The sequence below is a fragment of the Pseudopipra pipra genome, chromosome 2 (genome assembly GCF_036250125.1).
Source record: "Pseudopipra pipra isolate bDixPip1 chromosome 2, bDixPip1.hap1, whole genome shotgun sequence".
Taxonomy (NCBI): Eukaryota; Metazoa; Chordata; class Aves; order Passeriformes; family Pipridae; genus Pseudopipra; species Pseudopipra pipra.
This window is the reverse complement of record NC_087550.1, coordinates 8,510,587-8,525,846: the sequence shown is the minus strand read 5'-3', so window position 1 is coordinate 8,525,846 and position 15,260 is coordinate 8,510,587. Positions and strand designations below refer to the sequence as shown.

The 15,260-nt window shown below is 55.3% G+C and overlaps 1 protein-coding gene across 3 annotated transcripts; it reads left to right on the top strand.

The window, feature by feature from the left end:
• Window positions 1-3,004: 3,004 nt before the first annotated feature.
• P2RY2 (purinergic receptor P2Y2) lies at window positions 3,005-13,929 on the top strand. Of its 3 annotated transcripts, XM_064643948.1 has the most exons (3): window positions 3,005-3,197; window positions 4,042-4,190; window positions 10,521-13,929. In XM_064643948.1, the coding sequence occupies exons 2-3, from the start codon at window positions 4,186-4,188 to the stop codon at window positions 11,599-11,601; spliced, it is 1,086 nt and encodes a 361-aa protein (XP_064500018.1). In that variant the 5' UTR covers window positions 3,005-3,197; window positions 4,042-4,185; the 3' UTR covers window positions 11,602-13,929. The 3 variants fall into 3 exon arrangements, with proteins under 3 accessions (XP_064500018.1, XP_064500020.1, XP_064500021.1); XM_064643950.1 differs by lacking the exon at window positions 4,042-4,190 and having other exon boundaries at window positions 3,006-3,197; XM_064643951.1 differs by lacking the exons at window positions 3,005-3,197; window positions 4,042-4,190 and adding an exon at window positions 5,605-5,668.
• The last annotated feature ends 1,331 nt before the right edge of the window (window positions 13,930-15,260 follow it).

Sequence of the window (15,260 nt, the reverse complement as noted above, 5' to 3'; positions counted from 1 at the left end):
AATCAGAGCTGCTCCCACAGAATGTGCCTCCTGTTCCCATGGGATGTGCCCCCTGCATCACACAGGGCACATTTCTGCCTCCCAGTTAGGTGGCTGGGCATCTTGCCAGCCAAGAGACCACAAGAAGTGATCAAGTCACGTTGGATCAGGGCATCAGTTTGCACTGGCACAGATTTAGATGAACATTCACCCTCTCCTTTCCCACCAGCCAATGCCAGGCAGGTCTGCAGGCTCAACCTGACAAATCTGCAAACCTTCCATTCTTTCTTCTACTAAGACTTTAAAAAAACAAGCAGTAAAAAGAGATTTGATAGATCCCAGCTTGTCTCAAGCCCTTCTGGTGTCTCCCTGCAGGTTTCAGCTGCACCCATGGGTGCAGCACAGCAGGGCTCTGCCGTGGCCACCTAGCTCCTCCCATTCCTGTATCACATTCCTCCCCACTAGTCAACATGGAAATGTTTTGAAAGTGTCTTAGAAACCTGCCCTGCTGCCAAAACAGCTGAAAAATGAAGCCGTGGAGGGAACTGTGGGGCCGCTTTCCGGGTCGGCTCGCACGGGTCTCGCCGCCGTGTTCTGCTGCTGCAGCTGCACAAATCATTCCCTTTTCAATGGGATTTGAAACATCTGCCTCTTCCTTTGGCTTCTTTGAGCCGCTCTGGAGCTGGGAAATGGAGATTTGGGGGCAGGGAGGCTCTTGGTTTGGGTGCCCTGGGTAATAGGTGAGCGTCGCCTGCATGAAGGGCAGGAATCAGGAGGGTGGGTCAGGGTGGGCACCCTTCACCCTCCTCCCATGTGCCTCCTGCCCAAACGAGTGGGAAAAGGTGAGAGAAAGCAAAAGGAGGGAAAGGAAAGGCTTTTCCTTGCAGTGGGCAGTGAGGCTGGGAAGCTGCTGGGACTTCAACCAGGCTTGGAAAAGGTCTGATGGGAAGAGGACTCTCCAGGGGACCACTTTCCTGCTCCAAACAAGCTCTTAGAAAAACATCTCCTCTTGCCTGTGGAAGCATCCAGCACTCCGGAGGTCGTGGCCATAATTAATCACCCTTGGGATGGAAAAGGCGCCTTCCTCTTGTTTTTGAGCCTTTTGGCTTCATCTTGTGGTGGAAGATCTGCGGGTGTTCAGCCCTTGGATGACCAGGCTGGGGGAGACGGCGCCAGGCAAGGGCTGCTGAGCAGCAGCAACCCCCCCACGGGTCACAAACAAGCCTCTGGAAATCATCCACAGCTCCATCCATCACCCCTGGACATAGTCCCTCCTTTGGAGGGAGCCGGGGTGAAGGATTTGGGGGATGAAACCAAGGTGCTGTGGGCCGGTTAACCCAACCTTTGCCCAAGAAGTGCTTCCCAATCCAGGAGAGCTGGGTTTAACTGGGAACCCAGGGCACTTCACCTCACTCAAGAGCTCTGCCCAGGCATCTCCCTCTGCGCAAGCAACGAGCTTGTCCTTCCTCCTTATCAGCCCCAAATAGCTGTGACGTGATGTATTGTTTTCCCTCCTTAAACAAATTACATCAGAAGGAGGAAACGGGCATATTTTTTTCCCCTTCTTTTCTGGCAGGGATGTCCATCAGCAAGATCTGTGCAGCCACGTTTCCGTGCCAGGCCTTCATATCCTCCTCCTCAGCCGGCTGCTGCTTTCTGCTGCTGAATAATAGATGGCACTGATGCCCTTCCCCCTCTCCATCGGGGGTTTGTGGTCCTCTCCCGGCCATATCCGAGGAGCCCCTCCATGGAATGAGATCCAGCTGGAGCAGGAGGATCTGGCTCCCACCCAGGGCCGCAGATGGGGAATGCACGGGGGAGCCCACGGCCATGGAAAACAACGGGGCCACCCGCACGTGAATCAGTGGGGCTTGTTCTCCAGCCCCAGCCCGGCCAGGGAACCTCCAGCCCCCCCCAGATTTGGAGGTTTGTAGCCCAGGTGAGTGAGCCCCACTGGGGAGGTGGGGTTGGACCTGGCCATCGTCCCTCGGGCAGCAGTCACCCGCAGGGAGAGGGTGGTGGCCCTCCAGAGCTTCCTGCAGCTTCTTGGGAGGCTGTGTTGTGCCAGGACACAGCAGGGACAGACTCCAGATATGATATGGGGGCCATGATCTCCCAGTTCACACCCACAGAACCCAAACTTGATATATTTCCTAGAAATTTAGGGCAGGCTACAAAGGTGGGGGCGGGGACCCTCCACAGCTTCCCAAAGCTTCTCAGGAGGCCTTGTCATGTCAGGGATGAATGGAGACAGATCCCAGAGCATCTCTACAGGGTGTTGGGGGGATTTGGCAGACACAACCTCCCAGCTAACACCCACAGCACCCAAACTCTATTTCCTAGAAATGCAGGGCCCTTGAAGGACTTCTCTTCCACAGGATGGTCCAATACCCCTTATGTTTCTGCGGATGTTTTGCATCCCAGCAGAGGGATTCGGACAGTTCTGCTCCTCCCTGGGGGAGCTGGAGCCCCGTTTGTGGCTGAGCCCAGCCCCCCGCAGTTCCCAGGAGAGCAATAATAAACGAAGCCCTTTGTAACACCCATAAATTGCTGTTCAGAAGTTTGTTTCTGCCTCTTTTCGGTATCGCCGTCCCTGGTCCCGTCCCCGGGGGGGTATTTGGGAGGCGATCATCCCTCTCCAGTGTCAGCCCTTGGAGGACTGACATTCCTGGAGGATGGGGGGTTCCTGCCTTAGCCCGTATCCCGGTCCCGTTCCCGGGGGTCAAGGGAGGAGCGGTCGGTGCCCGGTCCCGCTCCCAGCCCTGATCCCATGCATACTCCCATTCCCGGCGGTGGGAGCGGGGGGCTCCTGCTCTAGCCCTAATCCCGGTCCCATCCATGGTCCCATCCCGGCTCCTGTTCCGACCCCAGCCTCTGCGGGGGGTGTCCCGTCCCTGTCCCAGCCCTAATCCCACCGTGTCCCCATCACGGCAGGAGCATTCCTGTCCCGTCCCGGGGGTGGGGGCGGTCCCAGCACTGGTGGGGGCGGTCCTGGCCCCGGTCCTGCCCCGTTCCCAGTCCTGTTCCCAGCGCTGGGAGGGCGGTGCGGCCCCACCCCCGACCCCGTCCCGGCTCACACGCGGCACCGGGACCGGGACAAGGAGCGGGGCAAGGAGCGGACCGGGCATGGCGCTGCCTCCGCCGCCCTCCTGAGTGGGACCATCGGCTCCGACCCCGGCACCGACCCCCGGCACCGACCCCCAGCTCGGCATCGCCCGGTGAGCGCGGTGGCAGCGGCCGGGGGGACAGTGGGGGCACAGTGGGGGGATAATGGGACCGTGGCGGGACAATGGGATGCGACAGGGAGGGACGGTGGGGGGGGAGCGACCCCCGGGGTCGGGTGGGAGCGGGGACATGGGTGGGGGACACACGCACAGACGAGTGGGACGCACACATGGGTGTGGGACACGCACACTCACGTACACGCATGGGTGGGACACGGACACACCGACACACGGACACACGGACAGACCGACACACACGCACACATGGGGTGGCACTTGCTGCGGGGTGGGTGCCACGGGTGCCAGAGGGTCCCCACGCACCCAAAGTGGGGAGCGGGACACTGCACGGGCAGAGCCGACCCCGGTTTCTCCTCACATCCCCACAAACTGCCTGGGCTACCACTCAAACTGCCCCCAAAACCCCAAAAATGCCCCCAAGCCGGGGGCTGGGAGCAGCAGCCCGCGCCGAGCCGCTGGCAGGAGCTGCCGAGCCGTGCACTCGAGGAAGCTCCTGCTCTCTTTGCTCCTCTTGGCCTGATTCATTTGATTTTTTATGCATTAATTCACGATCATCTCTTTGCCGCTCGGTTTCTCCCCTCCCGGGGGAATTCACTGGCTGTTTATCCGGGATTTCCCGTACACACCTCTGCTCAAAGCCGTGGAGCTCACTCCCTGCTTGCTCCAACGTGTGTTTTTCCACCTCTTTGCATGCTTGGGTCCCTCTTTAAACTCTTTAGGGGTGTTTTAATTTACACTGGAATGGGTGACGCTCTGATTTCAAACCCTTTGACTCCTTTTAGCAGCTCCTAACCCCCAAAACGCCCTTCTTTCCCCCCAGACACCTTTCTTTCTCAGAGCTGGGCACTGCCTGGCATCACTGCAGGAACAACTTTAAGGGCAAAACGTCGAATTTCTCCTTCTGTTCCAGTTTTCTTATCGGGTTCTTGCAAAACCCATTTGGCAACCCACTGCCTTCCTGTGCATGAGGTGAGGAGCAGCAAACTCTGCTCTTGTGGGGCCACTGACACTGGGGGATGGTGCCCCTGGCTCAAGGTCACTGCTGCCAAAATTGGGCTCTTTTGTACCACCAAATTCCTCTTATTTCTACTCAAGCAAAGGGAACTTCAGCCTCGACGCCTGATGGGTTAAGGAGGAGACCCCTAAATATGCCAAACCTTGAAGCACAGCCGTGTTTTGGGGTTTAGTTGTTTCTAAAATCCCCAGAAGTATTTTAGACTGTCATGGCACTGAGTGACTTTATCCTGTCTCTGCCCAGTGCGATTTTTATCTCCGGCTCTTGACGTGGAGCCAAAGCCATGAATAGTTGGCCGGCACTGGAGCGTGCTGGGGCCACACTGGGCTCCCTCCTCCCTGCTCAGCACCCCTCAGGAAACAAAGCAAAGACCCTGTGGCTTCCATGGAGGAGAAAATCACCCCCCAAAGTCCACCCCATGGCGGTGCTTTGGCTTCCCGGCGACTCTGGTGCCGTGGTGGAGCCTGATAATTGTGTTATCCGAGGTCTCTGGTTATCTCCCAGAAGTTTGGGGTTGCCAGGGTGGTTGTGGGGTTACTGGGTGGCTCCCTTGGGCTGGTAGGTCTCCGTGGAAATGTAATTTCTCCCAGATATGGAGCTTGGAGGGGAAAACAGTCACCAAAAAGCAGGGGATTGATGCAAAGTGGTCCCGCGCTTGTCTCCGGGTCCAGCTGTTGCTTCCTCCAGCGAGCACCAGAAAATCATGGAGGGCAAAACCAAAGCCAAATTCCTGGTATAAACACCTCCAGGAAGCCTAAAAGATGCAAGTGTCCCGTTTTTCATGTGCAATAAATAAAAAGCAAGGTCTGGGGGCTCAAATAGGATCCTCCCCCTGTCCCAAGGGATGCTGCAGCATCTCCCGGGGAGAAGGTGAAATAGGGATGCAGGGGTACAGCAGGCAGGGAGCATCACCTTTGCCAAAGCAGGAAGGAAGTGTTGATGAAGGGATTAAATATTGACCTGGGTTGATGTTTGCTGCCAGCAGGATCCATCCCCAGAGACCTGCTGTGCTGGGAATCAATGGGATTGATTTCCCAGGGTGGGGACCAAGGCAGAAGGTTTTGGTACCACCTGGGAAGCAAAGGTTGGAAAGGGGATTGATTCAGAGAGGAATTCAGGGAGTTTCTTGGGGGAAACCAGAAATTCCCTGAAAAAATCATTTGTCCCAAAGCAAAACATTTTATTTGACCTATGAACAAAGCCATAAAGTCGTTACATCTTTTATCCAAGCTCCCTTTCCTCTTTTGAGCTTGGCTCAAGGTACTGAAAAAACCCTCCAGGAAACCAAAACACTCCCAGAAAAATACTTTTCATGGAGAAAACAGCAGAGAAAACTCTGCTGTTTGTCAGCCTGGGGACAGGAGGGGAAACTGAGGCCCGTGGCTGCTTCCTGGGGACAGCTCCATTTGTGGAGTGGAGCTGCCCTCCAAAGGTGGGGGAAAGAAGAGAAACACGGATCCTTTGCGAGCTTAATTTGGGAGAAATGAGGGGTTCTGGCTATTTTTGGGGTGGAGGAAGGGGTAGGTCAGACCCATTGGGGATAAAAGAGGGACATGCCTGAGGCTCCAGGCAGGGAGATGGATAAAGCCCCTGAAGCTGCTTGGGTATCCTGGAAATGGATCCTGGAGGTACCTTGCCTTGGGATCGCTGGAGAGAAGCTCTGGGAAGAGCTGGGGATGGTGGCACTGGGACAGCTGGGGATGGTGGCACTGGGACAGCTGGGGATGGTGGCACTGGGACAGCTGGGAATGGTGGAACTGGGAGAGCTGGGGTTGGTGGAACTGAGACAGCTGGGGATGGTGGCACTGGGGGAGCTGGGGATGGTGGCACTGGGACAACTGGGGATGGTGGAACTGGGAAAGCTGAGGAGGGTGGAACTGGGAAAGCTGGGGATGGTGGCACTGGGGGAGCTAGAGATGGTGGAACTGGGAGACCTGGGGATGATGGAACTGAGAGAGCTGGGGATGGTGGCACTGGGGGAGCTGGGGATGGTGGCACTGGGGGAGCTGTGGATGGTGGCACTGGGACAGCAGGGGGTGGTGGCACTAGGAGAGCTGGGGATGGTGCCATGGGAGAGCTGGAGATGGTGGCACAGGGACAGCAGGAGGTGGTGGAACTAGGAGAGCTGGGGATGGTGGCACTGGGACAGCAGGGGTTGGTGGCACTGGGACAGCTGGGGATGTCCTCAGCCCATGCTGGCCGGAGTCAGCACGGAGGAGGAAGGCTCTGAAGGTCAGCGTGGCAGACAGGAACCCAGGGGAAAGGGCAGATGCCAACCAAGCAGTTTGGGCAGGCTCAGGTTGCAGCCTCGTCCCGTCTCTCCTCTCCAACCCGCCGGGCTCGGGGGTGTCCGAACGCGCCACCAGCTTGTGTTGGGTCATGGAGGGTTTAAACACAGTCCCAGAGGAGGGAAAAACCATGCCAGGTCATTTGCTTCACAGGGTCTGGAGTAGCTCCTTTTTTTTTTGATGAGTCCACTAAATGCCTGTAAATTAGGGCAGGGAGAACACCCCCGCTCTCCTGGTGTCCCTTGGAAAGGAGGTGGTGGAGATGTGGGAAGTGGCTCTTGGTTTTGACCTCCGGCGGGAAGCGACGGGAGCTGTGGCAGGACAAAGGGCTGCATCTGTGAGGTCCTGCTGGTAAATTAATCCTCATTAATTATTTGGGAAGGTCAATTAAACCTCACCAACCCCCGCCTGTGAAAACGGATCCATTTGGTTGGGCTTGGATGTCTTTAGGGACTTTGCTGCTGCTGGCAGGTTCCCCAGGAATGGATGGATGGTGACCACTGGGATGGCACTGGGAATGCTGAAAAATGGGGCAGAAATCAGGATTAAAGCCCTTTACTGTGCAATTCAGTGTCCAACCTGTGGTCCCTTTCTGCTGGCCTGGGGTGCTGCCCGTGACCTTCTCCGGTGACAGCTCCCTCCTTCCCCATATTGACTCATCCCAATAGCCACGAGAGATACTGTTACAGGGGCATTTTGAGATGCTGACAACACGTGCACATGCCTGTGGGGAGATGTACTGCAGGGCATGTGGCCTCCAGGGCACGGATCTGCCCGGGCTCCTCTTATCACTGGGTTCTTCTCCCATTCACTACCAGTTTTCTGGGAAAAAAAAAATCCATATCCCATGGGATTAAACATGCTGGAGAGAGAGGTGGTCCAGGCATTGCAACCAGGTCCTTGGAAAGGGCTGGGAGACAGGATGGAGCAGATGCAGGTGGTTGTCACCTTTGGGGAATGATGGGAGCATTCATCCTGCTTGGCATCCTCAGGGATCACTGTTGCTTCCGCCCTCCCCTGTCCCTGCCGGGGGCTGGATGTGTCACTGGCAGAGATGGTGTTCGTGCCATCCGGCCCGTGGGCAGTAAAGGGCAGCTGCCAGTGCCAGCCTTTGTGCCTTCACATGCCTTGGCTGCCCGTGTCCCCTCCGGGTCACCGTGGATGCAGCAGGGCTGGGATTGAGGGGGTGGATGCAGCCACAGGCCCTGCAGACACAGCAGGTTTTGTCCTGAGCATTCTGGGCAAAATGAGGGTGAAAAATGAACAAGAAAGGCTTTTGCATTTCCAGAGGGAAAAGGAGGGAGAGCACAACAGCGGGGACAAGGCTCCATTCAGCCAGAGAGCCCCATTTGTGTTGCTCCTTGGAGATGGGCGACGTGGCACATCCCTGGCTCCTGGCACATCCCTGGCTCCGTGGTGGCAGCCAGAGGAGATTCCCCACCTTGGCTTAGGAAGGGGTTTGAAACACCTTGTACGGTTTTCTAGCTCAGGAGCCTGTGGGGAGGTGGCTGGAAAGGGGGCTGAGCTTGTCCCCATCAGTCTGCAGGGATAGAGGGGGTGCAGATGGAAAGGCACAGAGAAACCCCTGCAAGGCTGCAGCCTCTGGAACCCTCCGGAACCCTGTCACCCTTCCCTGCATCTTGTGTGGCTCCTCTCGGCCACGGTGGCCTCTCTGACCCGTTTAATCTCTTGCCATGTCTGTGGGCAACCTCTCTCTGCCTGGCCACAAATTTGCAAAGCTCTGAGGGAAGGCAGGAGTTGCGGAGAAGAGCAGCTGGGAAGTGTTTTGCCGTCTGCCTGAGCGCTGTTAACCCTCTCCTTCCACAGCCACAGCCCCTCTGCTGAGGGCTCGAGGGAAGCAGGATGGGACCAGAGCTGATCTGAGTGCAGGAAAAGCAAAACCCTGAGGCCAGGACAGAGCAAGCTCAGTGCTGGCTCCTCGTGTTCATCACAGAGTGTTCCTAAAGTTAGATTTGGAGTTTTACAGATGTTGCAGATGTACAGGGTGTTAGCATGTGTGTGGTTTCCACTCACATCCCTGGGCAGTGGGAGCCTCAGCCAGTGCTCTTTGTGGTCTGCTGGGAGGGGAAAAGCAGTTAAATGGGGGGAACAGCAGCAGGGATCGTGTCTGTGCCACTTCTGGACAGGTTTGTTCCGGTCTTTGGAGCAAGGACTGGAGTGTCCCCTTATGATGGGCTGGAGGCATCACTTCACACCTCCTCCATCAGCTCAAGGTACTTTTTAAGGAGTGAGAGATCAGCCAGGTTGGCAGCTTCCAGGAGACTGTCACTGCCTCCCTCCCTGCAGGATCTGACCTGGGGTAGGGGCAGGAGAGCTCTGGATCCAAACCAAGTCATGAAGTCATTACATCTTTTATCCAAGCTCCCTTTCCTGTTTTAAGCTTGGCTCGAGGTACTGAAAAAACCCTCCAGGAAACCAAAACACTCCCAGAAAAATACTTTTCATGGAGAAAACTAATTCAACTCTGCTGTTTGTCAGCCTGGGGACAGGAGGGGAAACTGAGGCCCGTGGCTGCTTCCTGGGGACAGCTCCATTTGTGGAGTGGAGCTGCCTTCCAAAGGTGGGGGAAAGAAGAGAAACACGGATCCTTTGCGAGCTTAATTTGGGAGAAATGAGGGGTTCTGGCTATTTTTGGGGTGGAGGAAGGGGTAGGTGCTTATGTGGGAGAACGGGCCTGGCCAGGCTGTCCCACAGCACGATGGCACCAGGTCAGAGCTGAGAGGGCTGGGATTGCTCCTTTCCGCCTAAAATCATAGTGAGATTTGGGTCAGGGCTCCTCCTGTCCAACCTTTTCTCCTGGTCCCTGAGCTCCTGCCCTGGATCCATCTCCCTGTGACCCCCCGTTTCTGCAGCTTCCCGTAACAGGGCACAGCGCTGGGATCGGAGCGGCCTCTCTTACGGGAAGGGAGGAAATGCATTTTCCTTTGATTCCTGAGTGATGGGCTTGCTCAGGGATCGGGTGTCAGCTGGGTCCAGGGCTGTCCCCACACACAAAAGGGCCCTTGTCCCTCCTCACGCAGACACTGCCAGACTCTGTGTGTCTGCAGAGACTCTTTCAAGTCCATTGTCCTCTTCTCAGCTGATCATTCCTGTGCAGAAACCAGCTGGGATGCTGGAGAAGTGGGTCTCAAGGCCAGCAAGCAGGACCTGGGAGCTGGTCACCATCAACCCAACACTAACCCTGTTAAAACCACCCTCACCAATAACAACCAGCCCAGGCAGAGCCCCTGTGGTGGTGAACACGCTCCCTTTGGCAAGGTTTGATTACAGATGTGGGGATGTTTCCTCTGCCAGAAGGAGCTGAGGACCTCTGAAATCAGGACCAGTCCCAGGGATTGCTCCTGGAAAAGCACAGCTCCACTTTCTTGCCCTCTCTGCCTGGGGTTTAGTAGGACCCAATTTTCGTGGTGCTCGGCTGAGTCACTCTTCTTGGCTGGTTAAACACATAATGGAGCATCTTTCCTGCTCTGGGATACAGGAATCCAAATTTCTGTGGGAACCTGGTTGGAAAGGTGGACTGGGACATTGAACAGAGCCCGGGATTTGTTGGTGCACCTTAGTTCCACCTCTGTGCTCCAGATGCAAAACGAGGTTAAATAAAGCTCCCTTTTATCTGTTTGACCATCAATCCTCCGTGGCAAGGACCACCTCAGCTGTGTCAGCACCCAACACCGTGGTCCCTGTGGGCGGGTGATGAGCTGGCAGGAGGCACACAGGGCCAGTCTGGAGTCATTGTCACCTGCAGAGATGGCACTGCCAGCTGTGCTTGTGGGTCGATTGGGGACAGCACCAGCCAAGCATTGATGGCAACCTTGGTGGGAGGAGAAGGGAAGGGTGTAGGAACAGTAATAATGACCTCCTGGACCTCCTGGCGTGTCACAGCACTGTGGCACTGGGGTGTTCTCATCTAACCCCCCTCACCCAGGGACGAATCCCTGCTCCACGTCCTTATGGCCTCTTTGCTTTCCTTTCCAGGGCAATGGCGAACCTCACGATCCCTCCAGACTGGACCAGAGTCACCAACAGCTCCTTGGACCCGGGTGGCACAGACGACAACCCCTACAAGTGCATATTTGATGAGGACTTCAAGTACATCCTGCTGCCCGTCTCCTACGGCATCGTGTGCGTGGTGGGGCTCTTCCTCAACCTGCTGGCCCTCTATGCCTTCATCTTCAGGATCAAGACCTGGAACGCCTCCACCACCTACATGTTCAACCTGGCCATCTCGGACACGCTCTACGTGGTGTCGCTGCCCCTCCTGGTGTACTACTACGCCATGGGGGACAACTGGCCCTTCAGCGTGGGCCTGTGTAAGATAGTCCGCTTCCTGTTCTACACCAACCTCTACTGCAGCATCCTCTTCCTGCTCTGCATCAGCGTCCACCGCTTCCTGGGCATCTGCTTCCCGCTGCGCTCGCTGCAGTGGGGGCACGTCCGGCACGCCCGGCGCGTGTCGGTGGCCGTGTGGGCAGTGACCGTGGCCTGCCAGTCGCCCGTGCTCTTCTTCGTCACCACCAGCGCCAAGGGCGACACCATCACCTGCCACGACACCTCCAGCAAGGAGCTCTTCGGCCAGTTCGTCATCTACAGCTCGGTGATGCTGGTGCTGCTCTTCTGCATCCCCTTCCTCGCCATCATCGTGTGCTACTGCCTGATGGCGCGGCGGCTGCTCCAGCCCACGCGCGGCATCTCCCGCCTCTCCCGCTCCAAGAAGAAGTCGGTCAAGATGATCATCATCGTCCTGGTGGTCTTCATCGTCTGCTTCCTCCCTTTCCACGTCACTCGGACCCTGTACTACTCCTTCCGGAGCTGGGACCTGAGCTGCCAGACCCTCAACGCCATCAACCTGGCCTACAAGGTGACCCGGCCCCTGGCCAGCACCAACAGCTGCCTGGACCCCATCCTGTACTTCTTGGCGGGGCAACGCTTCATGAAGTTCAGGGGGAACAATGTGCTGGGGAAGCCCCACAATGAGGTGGCGCTCGGCATCGTGCCCAACAGCCACCTGGGAACCACCAACGACACAGACACGTTATCCAAGGATCTGAAATCCTAGAAAGCCTGACTCTGCTCTGGCAGCAGGAGGGTTTATCCTGGGGGTGGAGGGAGCTCAGGATGCTCTGGGGCCTGAGGCTTTGGGTGTTTGCGGTGCCTGGCCAAGCACCCGCTCCAGTGTGGACCGCGTTCGATGTGCTCCTCTGCTTGTTGCTGTTCCAAATGTATATTTTTCGGGAAGATGAAGCTGTGGTTCCACACACAAACCCTGGATCTCTGCCCCTTCATCCAAACCTGCCCCTCTGTTGGGGCATCTCCCCACCCGAGAGGCTGGGTGACCAAATCTGCTAAAAAAAAAATCACGCCCTGAATGCCTTAAAGCATTTCTTCTAAAGCAAAAACGCTGTGTGGGAAAGGTCCCCCCGAGGAATTCCACCTGCCTGTCTCCAGATCTCCTGGCACAGAGGCAGCAGGAGTTCCTCTGTGCCTTGGCAAGGGAGGAAAGGCTTTGGGTCCATGAGGAGCTGTGGTTCTGCTAAACAGGTTCACAAAAATGTCAGGTGCAAATATCACCGGGAGCGGGAATGGGTCTCCCAGGGCTTTGCATCCCTGAAGAAATGCTCTCCCGGCTTCAAGCCCAGGCACCTGCTGGCAGAGCTGGGAGGGGACTCCTTGTTTCTGTCCAAGGGCTGGCTTCCCATGAACAAGGGTGCTGATGGACCTTCCACCCCACTGGAGTTCGCTGGCACCATCAAGCAGATCCCCTGTAGGTTTCTCCAGTGAGACCAACATCTTCCAAAAAACCCATTAGCACTTCCCAACAGCAATGTTCGTCCTTTAAAAGCTTTTAGGAACCTTTCGGATTTTCCTTCCAGCTGCTGGCTTTAATAATCATCTCCAGCTCATTAAAATTTAAGGTGGGCTCTTCATGGCTTGTTTTTAACCCCCTCACTGGTGGCTCGTGTTTCCAGCCAAGGTCACTTAGAGGTGACCTTTAGCAGCTTGGCATGACCCAAAATGCTGCCCAGATGCTGCTGTCTGGTCTCCACATAATCCCAGTATTCCCAGTGCTCCGCTGGAACCGGTCAGCATATCTCTTACAGACAAGGCAGACCTTCCCTAGGAACTTTGGCAGTGCTAAAGCCTGGCTTGAGGAGCCGCACCGGTAAGCGTGGTGCTAAGTTTAACCCAAATCCTGTCTGGATTTGGCCTTGCATCCCTCGTCAACCAGGACAGTTCAAAGGAAGAAAACCTCCACAAAACACTTCACCAGGAGGTCCACTTGGTCTTCCCCTCAATAATTGTTGGGTTGGAGAGCCAAGAGCCCCAGTCTATGGTTTCCTTGCCACGGGGGTGCTGATTCCTCACCCCAAAAATGAAAATTGCTTCGTGCTGCAGCACTGGACGAGTCACATTTTGTAAAAGCTATATTTTGGGATTAGACAAACACGTTTGATGTTGGTTTAGACCAAAAACCTCAGAGCACTCCTCAGCTTCTCCCATCCCCCTTTCTTGTGAAGTGGTTTGGTGGAGGCAAAGGCACGTCGTGGTTCTGTGGGATTGGGGTGACTGGGACGGGTCAGGGTTAACTGGGAGGTTCCTGCGGTCCCACCTCAGAGGAGTCACAGTCCCATGGAGGGATCTCATCCCACCCAGCACTGCCACAACCACAGGAGGCAAAGGAGGGCTCTGTATCAGCTCTGAGAACCATCAGCAAAGGTAAATGGGACATTATTAGGGTGGTTCACCCCACACTTGAGTGTTCTTCAGGTTCAGATTGGGTTAAAACATGACTTGCACCATGGCAGCACCTTTTTTTCCCTGGGGCCTGTGGAGGGAGCTTGGCTTTGTGGGGAGGTCGTGGCGCAGTCGCCGGGGCGAGACAAATCGCTGGGAGAAATGAGGAGAAACAAATTCAAGGGGAGCACTGAACTGGGACAAACGTTACTCCAGGCCAGGTCTGGCCCGGGCTCCTGCACTCACCCAAAAGCAGTGTGAGCACAGAGTTCTGTGCTTGGAATAACTCAACAAAAACCTGCTCAAAGCTCCAAAAATAGGCCCAAAGTTCCTGCAGTCCCACCTGGAGACCCTACCTTTTGATGCCCAGCTGGCATCAAACCACCCCCCTTGAGCAACAGAGCCAGTCCTGTCAGGGATGTCCTCTGTCATCCTGATCCTGATCCCCAAGTGCCACTGAGCAGTTGGAGAGGTACCAACTGGAAATCTGTGCCTAGAAACATTTTTTTGTTGTTTGTTTGTAAAAGTGCTAACTTATACTAAAAAAAAAAAAGAAAAAAGGTGAGTTTTATGACAATGTGACTGTACATTTTTATTTTTGTAACATGCAAACACCTCGGATTTCTGATAGTAAATGAGTTTATTTCTATGAGCACTCTCCTGATGTCTCCTCTGATGTGTGCAGAGATGTTTCACTCCACATGCTGAAAGCTCTTGTTCTCAAAGGCTCCTCACCTTCCCCTGCAGACACCAGGAGGTGAGGTTTCCTGACCTCACCACAGTCCCCATGAATAAACACATTTTGTTTCCCATTGCAGTTTGTCTTGGTCCCCAGCCTGGGACAAGGCTCAGGACACGCTCAGCTCCACTGATGAATTTTTTGCAAACTGGGATTAATCACCTTGGAATCTGCTCAGCAACGATCTGAGCAGCTTGAACAGGAACTTCTGTGGGATATGGATGATCTCTGGAATTGTAATTTTATAGAAACCCACTGCTTTGTGCATCCCTGGAAGTGTCCAAGGCCAGGTTGGAGCAACCTGGGCTAGTGGAAGGTGTCCCTGCCCGTGGCAGGGGGTGGAACGAGATGAGCTTTAAGGTCTCTCCCAGTCCAAACCCCTCTGGGATTCCATGGCTCTGTGATCCTATGAATTCCTTCATTTTCATCCCAAAGCTGATTTCTCCAGCCTTTAAATCGGTTTACACTTGATGTCCCACTGCCCCTGTGGGGTGGGACAGAAGCACTTCACGGTCCCCTGCCCCGGGGGAGAAAGCTCGGCTCTGCTTTCTCTCTTCAAGAGCTTTCTAGCTGCCAAAACAAAAAACCTCACAAGCATAAAGACAAAAGAAACGGCCGCAAACCCCAAAATTACTAAATTAGATGTCCCAGAACGGACCTTCTGAAAACCCCCTCTTGATTTTCAGCCTGGATCCAGCGTGAATTCCACGGGGATGACGTGAGCAGGTTTAGCTCATGGGATTTACGGCATCACATCCCAATCTCTGCTGCGCTGACTCGTGTGAGTCACTCACAGCCAAGAATGAGAATTAAGGAAGAAAAATATCCATTGTCAGGGAACAGACACCCGAGCCCAAACCACTTCTTGGGAGCATCATGCAGCACTGGGGGCAGGAAGGGAAAGTTAAGAGCACTGATGGTTCCCTGCCAAGGCAATAAATCTGCCACATGGGCTGGAGGGACGACACTCCTCCTAGGCCTTCCCAGCATCCCAGAGGAGAGCTTTTCCTTCCTCATCATGCCTTTTAGGAAGCAGATCCTTAATCAGAGTGAGGCAGGCAGTGGGCCATGTGTTACTGTAAAACACTTGCTACATCCACTTCTTTTTCGAGTCCTGGCTCTATTTTAATTCTGGTTTTCCTTCTTGGAGCTTGGTTTTCCAAATAACAAGTCTGTCTGCCCCTCTGAGTCGTTTCTGATCTGCCTGGCCAGTTTAATAGAGGGGCAAAGTCTCCACCCTGTTG